Source organism: Oncorhynchus gorbuscha, linkage group LG11 (genome assembly GCF_021184085.1).
Source record: "Oncorhynchus gorbuscha isolate QuinsamMale2020 ecotype Even-year linkage group LG11, OgorEven_v1.0, whole genome shotgun sequence".
NCBI classification, from domain to species: domain Eukaryota; kingdom Metazoa; phylum Chordata; class Actinopteri; order Salmoniformes; family Salmonidae; genus Oncorhynchus; species Oncorhynchus gorbuscha.
Window position 1 is genome coordinate 71,973,110 of NC_060183.1, and position 18,521 is coordinate 71,991,630.

The 18,521-nt window shown below is 44.4% G+C and overlaps 1 protein-coding gene across 3 annotated transcripts; it reads left to right on the top strand.

The window, feature by feature from the left end:
• The first annotated feature begins 679 nt into the window (after positions 1-679).
• phyhd1 (phytanoyl-CoA dioxygenase domain containing 1) lies at positions 680-14,226 on the top strand. Of its 3 annotated transcripts, none has more exons than XM_046290346.1 (12): positions 680-802; positions 5,454-5,612; positions 5,965-5,970; positions 7,295-7,370; positions 7,486-7,533; positions 7,668-7,723; positions 7,940-8,002; positions 8,099-8,120; positions 8,236-8,364; positions 8,578-8,694; positions 9,124-9,250; positions 14,077-14,226. In XM_046290346.1, the coding sequence occupies exons 2-12, from the start codon at positions 5,526-5,528 to the stop codon at positions 14,123-14,125; spliced, it is 780 nt and encodes a 259-aa protein (XP_046146302.1). In that variant the 5' UTR covers positions 680-802; positions 5,454-5,525; the 3' UTR covers positions 14,126-14,226. The 3 variants fall into 3 exon arrangements, with proteins under 3 accessions (XP_046146302.1, XP_046146300.1, XP_046146301.1); XM_046290344.1 differs by lacking the exon at positions 680-802 and adding an exon at positions 4,738-4,991; XM_046290345.1 differs by lacking the exons at positions 680-802; positions 5,965-5,970 and adding an exon at positions 4,740-4,991.
• Positions 14,227-18,521: the final 4,295 nt, after the last annotated feature.

Genomic DNA, 18,521 nt, shown 5'->3' on the forward strand with positions numbered 1-18,521 from the left:
TTTTAAAGAATGCCCACTATCCAGTTCAAGCGTTTGGAGTGGATGGCTGTTTGAATGTTAAATAACGAGAGAGAGGCATTGATGCGATTAACCAGTACATCACAACAATCCCGGGTATCTCAAGCACCCCGGTAAAACACAAGAGTTGCAGTAATGAACATTTACCAACAGATGGCATCACTGTGCCATCTTACACCCATAACATCTTCCATTTAATAAAATAGGACAGGTGGTGTCAATTCACTAACAAAACAAACCTAGTAACAATTTCCAACATGAAGTATTTTTTATTTTTTTATTATAATTTTTTTCTCAGGTAACAACACATTTTGATATTCTCTTCACTTTTATCTCTGTCTGTCAACAATCCCCGATGGGAAACCTACAGATGAAGTATTTTTGGTGGCTGGGACAGACGCCCGCATCGTGAAAAGACGGGGCTTGTCTGCGAGGACTGTGGGTTCCCACACAGGCGTGTCACCTGAATGTCTAAGGGGAGAATTGATGGGCGAGGGAGCGGCCGACCTGTAATCCCCTGGCTCTTCGCCCAGTGCCTCAGGCCCCATGTGACTTGCTGGGGTTCTGTCTTTTGTCATGCGACCCCTTTGGCCATCAGGGTTCTGAGTAGGTGCTGGCTCAGCAATCTGAAGGTCAACCCTGTTACGACGGTACAGTGATCCATTCACTTCGACCAAGTAGGAGCGTGGTGCCACTTTCTGTACACAGGATCTGAGTCTCCAGAGGCCTGTCCGGTTCCCTGGTAGTGGCTTAATTCTCACCATTTCACCCACCTTAAGCTCAGGTAAGTCTTTTGCTGATTTATCGTAGATGAATTTGGAGACCTGTCTTCTGTGACGTAGCTTCACCAGCACGTCTGTCACCACACATGGCACCAGGAGAGTGCTGGCTACTGGCAGAGCTGCTTTTAAGCGCCGTGCCATGAGGTGCTGTGCCGGGCTGCTATCCATGCCTTCTGTCGGGGTATTGCGCCACTGCAGGATTGCTTTCCAGGCATCTTTGCCCTCTCGCAGAGCCTTTTTGCAGAGTATCTTTGCGTTTTTTTTTTTTTTTACTGCGGACCCCGCCTTCCCATTAGCTTTTGGGTGTCGTGGTGATGAAGTGACGTGCTCGAATTCCAAAAATTTGCTGCAGGATGGGAACTCCAATCTGGAGAATTGGGGTCCATTGTCTAAAATTACACTATCTGGCTGGCCATAGCGGGCAAACTGAGCCTTGCAGCGTTTGATCGTTGTCTCTGCTGAGAAGTCGGGAGGAGGTCAATCTCCCAAAAGTCTGAGTAATGATCGACTACCAGCAGGAAGTCTTTGCCACTGTGCTGGAAGAGATCTAGACTTACTATCTGCCAGGGGCGCATCGGTAGCTCGTGGGAATTCATCTCTCTCTGTTGCTCAATGGCATATTCATTGCAGACTGTGCATTGCAGACTGACCGTCTTTGATTTCACTCTGCATTCCTGGCCAATACAGTGTGTCACGTGTTTGTCTGTAACAGGCCTCACCACCTATGTGACTTGAGTGCACGTGTGCCAACATCTCAGGGCGCAGAGACCGGGGAATACCAACTCTCCGACACTTGAATATTACTCCGTTTTGAACACTGAGCTCCTCTTTGACTGGCCAATATTCTCTGACGGCTAAAGCGGTTTCTTCCCTGCAGTCGGGCCAGCCCATCAGAATCACAGGCCTCAATGCCTGGAGTTGCTCGTCCCCGTCTGTGTGCTGTCTGATAAGGCGCTGGTCCGTAACATTGAGGTAGTCAGCCTGGTTGATGTGTTCAACATCCACTTGCTCTGTTTGCAAGCTGCGTGTTGTTCATGCATGGAGCGTGTGTGAGTACCTGATGCAGTAGCCCTGCTGAGCGTGTCACTCACATACATTTCTGGCCCTGGCTTATACACCACCTCGAGGTTGTAGTTTTGTAGGGCCAGTAGCATGCTCTGCAGTCGTTTTGGGGCATTCAGAAGAGGCTTGCAGAATTTAGCAATTAGGGGCTTGTGATCTGTCTCTGCGGTAATATTGTCGCGCCCGTACAGGTAGTGGTGGAAGCGTTGGCATGCAAACACAATGCTGAGGCACTCCTTCTCTATCTGGGCATAGTTCTGCTCTGTTGGGGTGAGTGCCCTAGAGACGAATTGCCACAGGCTGGCCCTCCTGCATGAGGCAACAGCCAAGTCCATACTGGCTTGAGTCACTCTGAATTGTGACAGGTTTTGACACATTGTAGTATCGCAGTACAGGTGTCTGGGTGACCAGTTGTTTTATTTCCCTCACCGCTGCATCATGTTTTGGGAGCCAATGCCAGATGGTGTCCTTGTCCATGAGCCTCCTTAGTGGCTCACACACTTCAGAGAGCCGCGGTAGGAATTTGGCCAGGTAGGTGACGGATCCGACGAAGAGCTGCACTCCCTTCACGTCAGATGGGTGGGGCATTTCCAAGACAGCCTTCACTTTTTCAGGATCCACCTTCAATCCGGTGGAGGACAAGATGTGCCCATGAAAGCGGACCCCTGGCACTTTAAACTGAAGCTTTTTTATGCTTAGCCTTAGCTTGACCTGTCTGCATCTGACCATCAGGGCCAGCAGCTTGGCGTCATGGTCACATTCTGCCTCCTCATCACTGTCCCCACAGCCCACTACGAGGATGTCATCTGCTATGGGTTCCACACCACTGAGTCCCATCAACAGCTCATGCTGTTTCTGCTGATACACCTCTGGAGCCACGGAGACACCAAACGGAAGCTTCAACCACCTCTTCCTGCCCCAGGGTGTTCAAAACGTGGTCATGTAGCTGCTGGGCTCGTCGAGCTTGCACTGCAGGAAGGCATCTCTGGCATCCACGAGCGTGAAGACTCTGGCCTTTGGGAGCTTGTAAAGAACATCCTCCAACGTGGGCATAATGTAATGTGAACGTCACAGAGCCCAGTTGAGGTGTTTAGGATCAATGCATATCCGTAGCTTGTCTGGTTTCTTGACGATAACCATATTACTTATCCAGTCTGTAGGCTCGGTGACAGATATGATGTGGCCATCTGCTTCGTATTTGTCTAGCTGAGCCTTCATAGCCGTTTTCATGGCCACTGGTACATTGCGGGTGCACACTGAACAGGCTGGATTGCTGCGTCCAACTCAAAGTGGACTTCCCCGGGAACTGACTCGACCGGTGCGTTGAAGACATCATGGTACTTGCTTAGGAGTGTCTCCTTGCTCTGGGGCCCAGCCTGGACTTGTCTATAATGTTAAGATCAGCTGGGATGGTGAAGTTAATAAGCCCAAGGCGCTCGCATGTAGAACCTGACAGTAATGGCTGACCAGCCTCAACTATTTCAAACTCAAGGGTGTATTTCACAAAACCCACTCTGTCACAAACAGGCCTAAAGAGGTCATGAACTGGCCTGAATACAGTTTTAGCTTGGTGCTACTCTGTGTGAGTTTGTCTCTGGGCGCGAGCCTCCTTTTGTCTTTAAGGCTCATAACGTTGCATGTGGCCCCTGAATCTAGCTGGCATTGCTGTGGTTTATTATTAAGTAGCAGAGTGACAAACCACTTTTGCCCTCACTGCCCCTATGAACTTGCTAGCATATACATCCTCTGTGCTGTCGTTCCCTTCATCTGTGTTTGTTTCCATGGAGTGTACTTTACCCTCCTTTATCTTGCTTTTCATGCAGACCCTTGCGTAGTGATTAGCTTTACCACAGGATTTGCATATTTTTTCCATAGGCTGGGCAGTGTTCTTTTCCTCGTCCATGAGAAATGCCACAATATCGGCATGTATTGGGGTTGTCTACTGCAGAGTTGGCTGTAGCATTAGCTGTGGCAAAGGGGAATTTCGTTACTGGCTGCCTGAACGTAGAATTAACATTGTCCATATGTTGCCTTTCTAGCTCCATGGACCTTATCCGTATATCAGTAAGCTCGGCATGTCTCCACTGCCAAGTCCAGCATCAGGTCACGTTCTCTCAGCAAACGTCTACGGGTGCCCTCATCAGTTATGCCAAGCACAATCGTATCTCTGATCAGTTCATCTCTTAAAGCACCATAGTCACATGTAGCTGCCTTTTCCCTTAACCTAGTGACAAAGCTGTCAATGGACTCCCCATCCTCCTGTTTGCAACGACCGAAAACATAACGCTCGTAGATGACGTAAAGTAATGTTCAAGAGCATCAAGAATAGCTATAGCGTTACCTTGCTGAGCTGCTGTTAGGTTCAGGTTGTGTTTGTATACGTGTCGGCATTCAGTTCCCATTATAGTCCTCAAAGTGGCAGCCACTACCTCATCGTCCTTTTCCAGAAGTCCCGTTGCTAGCGCATAGTCCTCCCATTCACCTCTAAACGTATCCCAGTTCGTGCTCCAATCCCCGCTGAGCTTCATAACGGCGGGAGGAGGAATGTTTGCTGCCATGTCTAGCCGGTGCTAACAACACTGAAGCTAACTAGCAAACTCACTCTAGCGAAGGCCAATTCCGGGCAAAATTTTACACAAATAAGCATTTGTTTGGTAAACCAGAACATGTGACTCTAATTTGCGCAAAGCATGGTTAGTTATCCGACTCTGACACCATGTTTGAATGTTAAATGACGAGACAGATGCATAGATGCGAGTAACCAGTCTTGTTCAGTACATCACAATTACATCCGGGTATCTCAAGCACCCCGGTAAAACACAAGAGTTGCAGTAATGAACATTTACCAACAGATAGATGGCATCACTGTGCCATTTTACAACCATAACAATGGCGTTTGGGGATGAATTATTGCAGATCCAGTTAGGCCTAGGTCCTGAGCAGCAGCATCGAAATGGTTAACATCGAAAATCCTATTACTTAACTACTGTTACATTTTATTCGAGTTAGACGTCTACATCACGTGGTACTTGTAAGCAGTTTAGACCAGGAGAACTCGGTTAAATTGGATACGGAGCTTAATTTGGAGTTTTCAGCATGGACTTTCTAACAGATCAAGATGCGAAAAAGGTCAGCCTAAAATATTTATAATTATTTTGTATTGTATTTAATGTCAATCCTGCGTAGTCATGGCTCTCATAGCGATGGCTATCGTCACTTATATAATTTCAGTAAATCCGTTACTTATCCTGTAGGCTGCACAGATATGAGAAACATTTAATTTATAGGCCACATTTTGTACAACAATGTGACATTTTTGTCCATACAGTGAAAATGCAACTTTGCATGCCCGTGATTCAAGTGATTTACAACGTAACACATGCAGCCTACTCACTGAATTCATTGTAGACCATCAGCGACCCTTACATAACTTCAACTGCTGCCAAGACCTCGGCTACAATTCTAATTAAAAAACGAAACTAACGTAAACACATTTTGTGAAAATCCAAGTAACAGCCAAAAAATGTATTTCTATAGGACTCTAGTGTGCATATACTGTGGTGGTGAATACTTTCTGGACCTTTTCAACAGTACCACGAGGACGGGTACCTGGTCCTGGACGGGCTCCTCAGCCCGGCGGAGTGTGATGAGCTCCGGCTGAGGATGGGAGAGATCGTGGACCGGATGGACGTTCCAGAACATTGTCGGATCCAGTTCTCCACTAATCACGACGAGCAGTTGAAAACACAGGTTAACATCCCACTGGGAAAAACTGGTTGATTCAACGTCACTTCCACGTTATTTCAAGAAAAACATTAAATGTGTTGACATTGAATCAACTTGGAAAACTGATTTCGATTTGCAAAATGTAGTCAATGTAAGGGACATTTTTTCTCACCCAACTTTGAACCTAAATCCAGTGAAAGGGTTCGTGTTGAATTCACATTAGTTGACAACTCAACCAAATTTAAATCAAAACGAGATGTTGAGCCGACATCTGTGCCTGGTGGGATTGCACAGGAATTGATTGAATTGGTTTGCTTTCTGCACCATTTGACCCAACCATGTGTCTTCTCCATGCCTACCTATTAAAATGATAAAGATGCAGGTAAGGTTCTTTATTCCCTCCTATGCACTTCCTCCCTCTAGAATGATCTTTATAATAATTCCTTTGCCAATGCTCATGTGTGACCCTGGCTGTCACCTGTGTAACATTATCGCATTCCACACTGCCCTTCCCCACCTGGACAAAATGAGCACCTATGTGAGAATGCTGTTCATTGACTTCAGCGTTCAACAACACATTTGCCACGCTGATCCTCAACACGGGGCCCCCTCAGCGGTGTGTGCTTAGGCCCCTCCTGTAATCCATGTTCACCCACGACTGCATGGCCAAGCACGACTCCAACATCATTAAGTTTGCTGATGACACAACAGTGGTTGGCCTGATCACCGACAACGATGAGACAGCCTATAGGAAAGAGGCCAGAGACCTGGCAGTGTGGTACCAGGACAACAACCTTTCCCTCAACGTGAGCAAGACAAAGGAGCTGATCGTGGACTACAGGAAAAGGAGGGCCGAATACGCCTCCATTCACATCGGCGGTGCTGTAGTGGAGTGGGTTGAGAGTTTCAAGTTACTTGGTGTCCACATCACCAAGAAACTATCATGGTCCAAACACACCAAGACATTCGTGAAGAGGGCACGACAACACATTTTCCCCCTCAGGAGGCTGAAAAGATTTGGCATGGGTCCCCAGATCCTCAAAAGGTTCTACAGTTGCACCATCGGACATCCTGATTGGTTGCATCACCGCCTGGTATAGCAACTGCTCGGCAGCAGACCGTAAGGCGCTACAGAGGGTAGTGCGTACGGCCCAGTATATCATTGGGGCGAAGCTTCCTGCCATCCAGGACCTATATACTAGGGGGTGTCAGAGGAAGGGCCAAAAAATTGTCAGTGACTCCAGTCACCCTAGTCATAAACTGTTTTCTCTGCTACCGCACGGCAAGCAGTACCGGAGTGCCAAGTCTAGGTCCAGAAGGCTCCTTAACAGTTTCTACCCCCAAGCCATAAGACTGCTGAACAATTCATGAAAAGGTCACCTGGACTATTTACATTGACACCCTCCCCCTTTGTTTTTTCACTGCTGCTACTCTTTGTTTTATCAATGCATAGTCATTTTACCCCTACCTACATGTACAAATGACCTCGACTAACCTATACCCCCGCACATTGACTCGGTACCCCCTGTATATAGCCTCGTTATTTTGTTACTTTTTATTTTATTGTTTACTTTAGTTTATTTAGTAAATATTATTTAGTAAATCTTGAACTGCATCGTTGGTTAAAGGCTTGTAAGTAAGCATTCGGCATAAAAAAATGTGATTTGACCTTATAGCTGGAATACCTTATCCTTATCTATCTGCAGGGAAACGCTGACTACTTCATCACCAGTGGAGATAAGATCCGCTTCTTCTTTGAGAAAGGAGTTTTTGATGATAAAGGTGAGGCCTTATTATGAATCAAGGTTAATCTCTCATCTCACTGAAATGTGAAGCAATATAGAATGTGTTGGATTTATTTGACATTGATTGACAGCTAAGTGTTACTTGTTTATAGGAAATTTCACCGTGCCAAAAGAACGCTCTCTCAACAAAATTGGACATGGTGAGTTTCACATCTTTGATTAGATGTGGTGCTTATCTTTCAAAAGTTCTGAAAATATTTTTTTGCCAAGACTATCAGATAGATTTAGTATCCAGTAATCTACAGTATTCATGATCCATTTTCATCTCCAATAGCACTCCATGCCTATGAGCCTTTATACAAAACTGCCACTCATTCACCCAAGATTCAGGTGAGAATTCCTTCAGAAACTAGTCAGTAAAGGACACAACAGAAACTGTTACAGTTAGACTAACACTGAATAATACAGACTTAACTCTTATCTGTATTTTTTTGAAACTGCACTGTCGGTTAAGGGGCTCATAAGTAAGCATTTCACTGTAATACCTGTTGTATTCGGCGCATGTGACTTATAAAATTTGATTTGATTGCTCTGTTTGTCTCCCAGGGTATAGCCAAGAAGCTTGGTCTGAAGAGTCCTGTGATTTTGCAAAGCATGTACATTTTCAAGGTAGAGTGCACACCAGCTTTTTACCTTTCACTAGTCTGACTGTTTCTTTAGAAAGTGTGGTAGCTGGTTCTGACATTACTCGGTTGTGTTTTTCAGCAACCAGGGATCGGTGGAGAAGGTAAGAAATGACTGAAACAACTGTTTACGAATACTGTAGAGTTTCTATGTCTGATTTTGTGTGTGTGTGTGTGTATTTTGAACCCCATGTGGCACTTTGCCTGCTTGTTTGTCAGTGACGCCCCACCAAGATGCTACATTCCTCCACACGGAGCCCCTGGGCAGGGTGATGGGCGTGTGGATCGCCCTGGAGGATGCCACCCTGGACAATGGCTGCTTGTGGTTCATCCCCGGCTCACACAACAGTAAGGCACTAATGATGACCTTTGACCCATATTAAAAGTCCATTCATTATTCATTGGTGCCGAGACACAGGACTGGTTATTTATCTCAGCTCCTCCTTTGAGGAGCTGAGATTGAGACTGCTTTCATCAGTCTCAACCAGGTTTTGAATAACAGGAGTGCCCCCCTAAGGAGTCAGCATGCATTTCAAACCATGATCTCCCCCTTCCCTCTAGATGGTATCACCCGACGTATGGTTCGGACCCCGGAAGGCACCTACCCCCTGACAGACTTTGTTGGGAGAGAGGCAACCTATGACGATAAGCTGTTCATACCTGCACCTGTCAAAAAAGGTATGTGGCTCAATTCTACTGCTAACTGTCAACTGGCCTGTAATGGTGGGTTGCATAATATTTACATAAAATAAACCAAAGTGTGCCTCGCTCTTGACATCAGGGACACTGACCTCAAAAGGGTTGGTTAATAACTGCAAAACAGACCTCAGTTTGTAGTGTCTGCACTGTTGTCTTTTCCACTGTGTGAGATGGAGCAGGGTGGAGTGGGGGTCAAAGGGTATTGAGTGGTACAGACCGAAGCACACAGCCAGTTAACACTTCATTGACTTTTGAGTCTTTAGTAACCGTTAAAGCTGAGTTACAATCAGAAAGTATCAACATGCACAGTTGACTTGAAAACTGGTCTGTCAGTTTCATGACTGTTCCGTAGAGAAACATTGATAGCAGGTTAGTAAGTAACTGTCTATGTATTTTGTCTCTGCTCAGGTGGGGTGGTGCTGATCGAGGGAAAGGTTGTCCATAAAAGTGAGCAGAACGCTTCAGAAAAATCACGCCATGTCTACACTTTCCACATCATGGAGTCTCAGGAGACAAAATGGAACCCTGAGAACTGGTGAGTGTTTGACAATGTTCCTTCCTATGAAGTCAAACACACATAATCCAGGAAAATAGGTAATAGTCAATGCTCAATTAGGAACTGGGTGGTTCGAACTCTGAATTTCTTATTGGCTGACAGCTGTGGTATATCAGCCCATATACAATGCATTCGGAAAGTATTCAGAACCCTTGACTTTTTCCACATTTTTCTACATTACAGCCTTATTCTAAAATGGATTAAATCGTTTTTTCCCCCTCATCAATTTACACACACTACCACATAATGATACATCAAAAACAGGTTTTTGCAAGTGTATTAAAAATAAACTTAAATATTACATTTACCGTAATTTCTGGACTATTAAGCGCACCTGAATATAAACCGCACCCACTGAATTATTTTTAAAAATATGTATTTTGTACATAAATAAGCCGCACACGTCTATAAGCCGCAGGCGCCTACCGGTACATCGAAACAAATTAACTTTACACAGCCTTCAAACGAAACACGGCTTGTAACAAAAATAAATAGGCTTTAACGAAACACGGCTTGTAACAAAAATTAAACAGTAGCCTACCAAGAAAGTCATTGGTCACTATCTTCCTCCTCCTGTGCACTGAAACCACTGAAGTCATCTCCTTCGGTGTCGGAGTTGAATAGCCTCAGAATTGCTTCATCCGATGTTGGATCGTTTTCATTGTCGCTCTCGTCACTTTCATCCGGAGGCAAATTCCCCGCTGAGCTCATGCTGCCCCTTCAACACGCAGCAGTCCAGCCTTTCGAAACCCGTTGATGATAGTGGATTTTTTGATAATGCTCCATGCTGTCAGGACCCACTGGCAGACTTGACCATAAGTTGCTCTTCGCATGCGGGCCGTTTTAGTGAAGGATTTCTCCCCACTTGTCATCCAAGCCTCCCACTGAACACGGAGCACCACCTTAAATGCACAATTTACACTGATGTCGAGTGGCTGCAAATACTTTGGGCCACCTGCTTTTCTTCCCTCTGAAAGCTTTTGTTGTCTTTTTGCACTGAGTCAGTTCCTCACGCTGCTGTTTCCAACGTCTTATCATCGACTCATTAAGGCCAAGCTCCCGTGCAGCAGCTCTATTTCCTTTTCCAACAGCCAGATCGATCGCCTTCAACTTGAAAGCTGCATCATATGCTTTTCTCCATGTCTTTGCCATGATGAGGGTGACAAAATTACTACCGTAATCAGAATGATGGGATGTTTGAGCGCGCTCGATTTACGTCACATTATGTGACCTGCTCAGTTTTTTGGCGGCATGAATCTTGTGAAAGCGGGGGAAATTCATAAATTAGCCGCGTCATTGTATAAACCGCGAGGTTCAAAGTGTGGGAATAAAGTAGCGGCTTATAGTCCGGAAATTACGGTACATAAGTATTCAGACCCTTTACTCAGTACTTTGTTGAAGCACCATTGACAGCGATTACAGCCTTGAGTCTTCTTGGATAAGATGCTACAAGCTTGGTACACCAGTATTTGGGGAGGTTCTCCCATTCTTCTCTGCAGATCCTCTCAAGGTCTGTCAGGTTGGATGGGTAGTGTCACTGCACAGCTATTTTCAGGTCTCTCCAGAGATGTTCGATCAGGTTCAAGTCCGGGCTCTGGATGGGCCACTCAAGGACATTCAGAGACTTGTCCCGAAGCCACTCTTGCGTTGTCTGGGCTGTGTGCTTTGGGCTGTTGTCCTGTTGGAAGGTGAACTGTCGTCCCAGTCTGAGAACCTGCTCCAGAGCACTCAGGACTTCATCAAGGATCTCTCTGTACTTTGTTCCAGGCATATTTCCCTTGATCCTGAGTCTCCCAGTCCCTGCCACTGAAAAACATCCCCACAGCATGATGCTGCCACCACCATGCTTCACCTTAGGGATGGTGCCAGGTTTCTTCCAGACGTGATGCTTGGCATTCAGACCAAATAGTTCAATCTTGGTTTCATCAGACCAGATCATCTTGTTTCTAATGGTCTGAGAGTCCCTTAGGTGCCTTTTGGCAATCTCCATGCAGGCTGTCATGTGCCTTTTACTGTGGAGTGGCTTACTTCTGACCACTCTACCATAAAAGCCTGATTGGTGGAGTGCTGCAGAGATGTTGTCCTTCTGGAAGGTTCTCCCATCTCCACAGAGGAACTCTGGAGCTCTTGTCAGAGTGACCATCGGGTTCCCTGACCAAGGCCATTCCTCCCTATTGCTCAGTTTGACCAGGCGGCCAGCTCTAGGAAGAGTCTTGGTGGTTCCAAACTTCTTCAATTGAAGAATAATGGAGGCCACTTTGTTCTTGGGGACCTTCAATGCTGCAGACATTTTTTGGTCCCCTTCCCCAGATCTGTGCCTCGACACAATCCTGTCTTGGAGCTCTACTGACAATTCCTTCGACCTCATGGCTTGGTTTTTGCTCTGACACGCCCTGTCAACTGTGGGACCTTACATAGACAGGAGGGTGCCTTTCCAAATCATGTCCAATCAATTGAATTTACCACATGTGGACTCCAATCAAATTGTAAAAACATCTCAAGGATGATATATTCCATTTTAGAATAAGGCTGTAATGTGGAAAAAGTGAAGGGGTCTGAATACTTTCCAAATGCACTGTATACCACGGGTAAGGCAAAGCATTTATTTTTACTGCTCTAATTACATTGGTAACCAGCTTATAATAATATATAGCAATAAGGCACCTCGGGGGTTTGTGGTATATGACCAGGCACTCCGCGTAGCATCGTACATAAGAACAGCCCTTAGCCGGGGTACATTGGCCATAGACCACACCCCCTCGGGCCTTATTGCTTAATTATAAACTGGGTGGTTTGAGCCCTGAATTCTGAATGGCTGAAGGCTACGGCACATCATAACGTATACCACAGGTATGACAAAATATTTAGTTTTACTGCTAATTACATTGGTAGCCAGTTTATAATAGCAATAGGGCTCCTCTGGGGTTTGTGATATGGCCAATATACCATATATATACACTATATAGTGTCCAGGCACTCCGCATTACGTGTAAGAACAGCCCTTAGCCATGGTACACTGCTCAAAAAAAATAAAGGGAACACTGAAATAACACATCCTAGATCTGAATGAATGAAATATTCTTATTAAATACTTTTTTTGAATGTGCTGACAACAAAATCACACACAAATTATCAATGGAAATCAAATTTATCAACCCATGGAGGTCTGGATTTGGAGTCACACTCAAAATTAAAGTGGAAAACCACACTACAGGCTGATCCAACTTTGATGTAATGTCCTTAAAACAAGTCTAAATGAGGCTCAATAGTGTGTGTGGCCTCCACGTGCCTGTATGACTTCCCTACAACGCCTGGGCATGCTCCTGATGAGGTGGTGGATGGTCTCCTGAGGGATCTCCTCCCAGACCTGGAATAAAGCATCCGCCAACTCCTGGACAGTCTGTGGTGCAAAGTAGCGTTGGTGGATGGAGTGAGACATGATGTCCCAGATGTGCTCAATTGGATTCAGGTCTGGGGAACGGGCGGGCCAGTCCATAGCACCAATGCCTTCCTCTTGCAGGAACTGCTGACACACTCCAGCCACATGAGGTCTAGCATGGTCTTGCATTAGGAGGAACCCAGGGCCAACTGCACCAGCATATGGTCTTACAAGGGGTCTGAGGATCTCATCTCGGTACCCAATGGCAGTCAGGCTACCTCTGGCGAGCACATGGAGGGCTGTGCGGCTCCCCAAAGAAATGCCACCCCACACCATGACTGACCCACCGCCAAACCGGTCATGCTGAGGGTGTTGCAGGCAGCAGAACGTTCTCCACGGCATCTCCAGACTGTCACGTCTGTCACATGTGCTCAGTGTGAACCTGCTTTCATCTGTGAAGAGCACAGGGCGCCAGTGGCGAATTTGCCAATCTTGGTGTTCTCTGGCAAATGCTAAATGTCCTGCACGGTTTTGGGGTGTAAGCACAACCCCCACCTGTGGACATCGGACCCTCATATACCACCCTCATGGAGTCTGTTTCTGACCATTTGAGCAGACACATGCACATTTGTGGCCTGCTGGAGGTCATTTTGCAGTGCTCCTCCTGCTCCTCCTTGCACAAAGGCGGAGGTAGCGGTCCTGCTGCTGGGTTGTTGCCCTCCTACAGCCTCCTCCACGTCTCCTGATGTACTGGCCGGTCTCCTGGTAGCGCCTCCATGCTCTGGACACTACGCTGACAGACACAGCAAACCTTCTTGCCACAGCTCGCATTGATGTACCATCCTGGATGAGCTGCATTACCTGAGCCACTTGTCTGGGTTGTAGACTCCGTCTCATGCTACCACTAGAGTGAAAGCACCGCCAGCATTCAAATGTGACCAAAACATCAGCCAGGAAGCATAGGAACTGAGAAGTGGTCTGTGGTTATCACCTGCAGAACCACTCCTTTATTGGAGGTGTCTTGCTAATTGCCTATAATTTCCACCTGTTGTCTATTCCTTTTGCACAACAGCATGTGAAATGTATTGTCAATCAGTGTTGCTTCCTAAGTGGACAGTTTGATTTCACAGAAGTGTGATTGACTTGGAGTTACATTGTGTTGTTTAAGTGTTCCCTTTCATTTTTTGAGCAGTGTATATTGGCCATATACCACATCACCTCGGACCTTATTATTTAAATTTACACCTTTTTATTGGTTAGTGAATGTTCCAAATGGATCTTCGTCAGGTCTTTCACAGAATAGCACACATATGAGGCATTGGCGTCACGCTGTACACTTCTGATACATTGAAATAAATACAGTAAGCGATTAGGGGGGATATAAGAAGGTGTTGAGGTAAAGGTGTTCCTCACTCTTTTTTGACAGGTTACAGCCCACAGAGGACCTTCCTTTCCCTGCCCTGTACACCAAGTAATCCTGGTTCACTCTGTCTGCCACTACACTGAATGGATGGACAGAGGCAGACACCTTCACTTGTCCCTAGAGAAGATTAGTAAAAACAATTATCAGAATTGGGCTGCCTGTGTGTGTGCATGTGCTTCAGGGTATTAGTCAGAAGACATGTAGTTAGGCTTTATAAGATTAGTGAACATTTAGTAGTAGCACACTGAAGTGAGCAATGAACCAATGTGTTTGTGTGTAGAACAGTTAATTCAAATCACGTGTTTTAGCATTCAGATTCCCTTAAGTATCCAATTTATCTTCTCTCTGATCAGAAACAGGTTTGCCTCATCAAGGTATGTCTTCCTGATAGATCAATGTGAGACATTATGCCCACAAATACAGTGCCTTGCGAAAGTATTCGACCCCCTTGAACTTTGCGACCTTTTGCCTCATTTCAGGCTTCAAACATAAAGATAAAACTGTATTTTTTTGTGAAGAATCAACAACAAGTGGGACACAATCATGAAGTGGAACGACATTTATTGGATATTTCAAACTTTTTTAACAAATCAAAAACAAAAAAAATTGGGCATGCAAAATGATTCAGCCCCCTTAAGTTAATACTTTGTAGCGCTACCTTTTGCTGCGATTACAGCTGTAAGTCGCTTGGGGTATGTCTCTATCAGTTTTGCACATCGAGAGACTGAAATTTTTCCCATTCCTCCTTGCAAAACAGCTCGAGCTCAGTGAGGTTGGATGGAGAACATTTGTGAACAGCAGTTTTCAGTTCTTTCCACAGATTCTCGATTGGATTCAGGTCTGGACTTTGACTTAGCCATTCTAACACCTGGATATGTTTATTTTTGAACCATTCCATTTTGGATCATTGTCTTGTTGGAAGACAAATCTCCGTCCCAGTCTCAGGTCTTTTGCAGACTCCATCAGGTTTTCTTCCAGAATGGTCCTGTATTTGGCTCCATCCATCTTCCCATCAATTTTAACCATCTTCCCTGTCCCTGCTGAAGTGGGGATGGTGTGTTCAGGATGTTGCTTTTACGCCAAACATAACGTTTTGCATTGTTGCCAAACAGTTCAATTTTGGTTTCATCTGACCAGAGCACCTTCTTCCACATGTTTGGTGTGTCTCCCAGGTGGCTTGTGGCAAACTTTAAACGACACTTTTTATGGATATCTTTAAGAAATGGCTTTCTTCTTGCCACTCTTCCAAAAGGCCAGATTTGTGCAATATACAACTGATTGTTGTCCTATGGACAGAGTCTCCCTCCTCAGCTGTAGATCTCTGCAGTTCATCCAGAGTGATCACGGGCCTCTTGGCTGCATCTCTGATCAGTCTTCTCCTTGTATGAGCTGAAAGTTGAGGGACGGCCAGGTCTTGGTAGATTTGCAGTGGTCTGATACTCCTTCCATTTCAATATTATCGCTTGCACAGTGCTCCTTGGGATGTTTAAAGCTTGGGAAATCTTTTTGTATCCAAATCCGGCTTTAAACTTCTTCACAACAGTATCTCGGACCTGCCTGGTGTGTTCCTTGTTCTTCATGATGCTCTCTGCGCTTTTAACGGACCTCTGAGACTATCACAGTGCAGGTGCATTTATACAGAGACTTGATTACACACAGGTGGATTGTAATTTATCATCATTAGTCATTTAGGTCAACATTGGATTATTCAGAGATCCTCACTGAACTTCTGGAGAATTTGATGCACTCAAAGTATAGGGGCTGAATAATTTTGCATGCCCAATTTTTCAGTTTTTTTTTTTTTTTAAATATCCAATAAATGTTGTTCCACTTCATGATTGTGTCTCACTTGTTGTTGATTCTTCACAAAAAAATACAGTTTTATATTTTTATGTTTGAAGCCTGAAATGTGGCAAAAGGTCACAAAGTTCAAGGGGGCCGAATACTTTCGCAAGGCACTGTATACCCTGCTATATCTGGATGAAAAACAGACAAACATCTAGCATAAAAGGCCTTTAATGATGCAACAATCTGCCATGCAATACAAGTGCTTCCTGTCAAAGGCAAGAACAAGCTCATAAATTATCATTACGGATTATTGGAAAAGGCAACAAACAAAATACTACTTATTTATTACAGATTCATCAAATACTGTCAGTTCCATGCTGAGAAAACAAGTAAACAAACATTATAAAAAGGTCTCTCAAGAATGCACAGTAAACTGGAGGAAGGGGAATTGGAGCCTGGCTGTACCAGACTCAATGTGCACTATGGTTTGAGTGCCAATTTCAGTCTAGTTTAACTAGGCTATGAGAACGCAGAGGCTCCTATGGACCACAGGAGGTTGGTGGTACCTTATTTGTGGATGATGGGCTTCTGGTAATGGCTGGAGCGGATTGGTATCAAATACATGGTCTCCATGTGTTTGATGCCATTACATTCCCTCCATTCCAGACATTGATTCATCCTCCCCTCAGCAGCCTCCACTGCTATGGACAGTTGTAGTTTAACGTGACATGTCTGACTCAGAGGCGTTTTACACAGGCAGATCAATTCTGATAACAAGCTGATCTGATTGGTCAAGACTAATTAGTGGAAAAAGATCAGAAGAATTGGGCTGCCTGTCTAAACACAGCCAGATAGAGAAAGATGAATCTACAGATAACTAGTATAGCATCTCAATGTTAGCTGATTTAATTTTAAAAGGGTACATGTAGTTACTTTCATTACACCATAAATACATACCTTCCTTCAGCTTATAAACACTATCAGGAAATGAATTTAAATCACTTCAAAATTTAACAAAACATGAATTCAATATGTTCATGACATGTGGCCCTGTTATATCATCTCTAGAATTTATTTCCAATATACAAATCAGATTTTGGGGGGGATGAACGATAAGGAAATTAATGTATATTTTGGAGAGGGTCCTATCAAAACACCAGGATAAAAGACAAAGGATTCATAGAAAACTGAAGACACTGTAGGGTAATTTCTGTATACAAGTTACAGTAAAGGATTTCAAAATGTTTAATGTCATGCTATAGTGTATAAACTGCTGGCATATTGAAGAATCAACCAGTCTACTTCAACACAAACCATGCTGTCAGCTAGAGTATTTACAGTACTAGGTAATGTGTGATACAAAATATACTTCTTTAAGGCAAATATGTCCCGCAATCAGTCCGTAATATTGCCACAACAAGAAATGCAAATAAATTATAGTCCGATGAAATTGTAACAACAAAAAATGCTCTGGAAAAACAAATGATCAAATTAATGTTCTTCAAAAGGCTGTACAAAGGTAGCTTTCCTTTAGCAAAAAAAAGAAGCCCATCACAATTTGTTAAAACGTGCCATTAACCAGTGTCTGCCATGACTGCTGATCAGGGCAGGGAAACTTAATTCCGGCTAAAATACATTTTGTCCAATGTACTGAACTCCATCTCCTGTTGTATAATTAAGTAGTTTGGGATTTCAGCGTGTTACAGTGACATTCATCCTCTGTCCCTCAGGAATCCCCCACCTCCATCAAGACAGAGCTGGGTCATATTCACTAATAATAATAAGAAGAATGTGGGTGCTTCTATTTGTCCTATTTTACACATGTACACATGTGTTAATACGCATGTGTGAATTGGAAATGTATTATTTTCTTGCATATCCCAACTCTGAGACACCTTTGCAGAGTGGGGTCATGGCCAGGGTCAGCCATTATCAACAGTGGTTAGGCACCAAACAGAAAACAGACTGAAACAAGGCAGGACTACCCCAAACTTGTCCAATGAGGAATGCACGTTTTCATTTTCCATTGCCAAACATTTTGCTACGGTGTGCCCTAATGAATACGACCCTGCTCTCAAACAAAATGATTTAACCTCCCTTATCCTCACCAAGCAACTGATATGAAAAAAAAACACAAAAAAACAGTAGTGTGTATTTTGAACCAACTTGTTGTATTCTAGCTGAACATCACTGATTCTATTGTCATGCTGTTGTCCCACAAAATGAAGAGCAAAATCTAGAGTGTATGTTCCGTCTTCATGTATTTCTCAATGTATGCAAGCTCATTCCCTAGCTAGCAGTGCTATCAGATTGTACTTCATCCTTCTTTGTGCCAGCCATATTGATTTTCCCACACACGGTCATGTTAGTGGAGAGATTATCAATGCAACATCAATATAACAGATCATAACTTTTACTCTCACAAAGCAACAAAACAATCCTTAGACATCCAATGAGGATTTCCATACATTCCCTTAGACTTTAAGATTCAGAAATTACATTGGTTAGCCTTTCCACTCTGACCTCTGGTCAAGAGGTCACCGTGTGGCTGTGTTTAAGTGCATCTGCTCAGCCGCTGATCACAGACTGAGGAGACCAACTGATCTACAAATCGCCTTGCATCCTAAACGGATACTCACTATGATTTGCAGATCTGTCAG

Bases quoted from the DNA above. Each gene is read 5' to 3' on its own strand.
- phyhd1 (XM_046290344.1), top strand. From the start codon at position 4,959: ATGGACTTTCTAACAGATCAAGATGCGAAAAAG. The intron at 7,724-7,939 runs GTGAGAATTCCT...TTTGTCTCCCAG, and splicing joins CTCATTCACCCAAGATTCAG to GGTATAGCCAAGAAGCTTGG. The intron at 8,121-8,235 runs GTAAGAAATGAC...CTTGTTTGTCAG, and splicing joins ACCAGGGATCGGTGGAGAAG to TGACGCCCCACCAAGATGCT.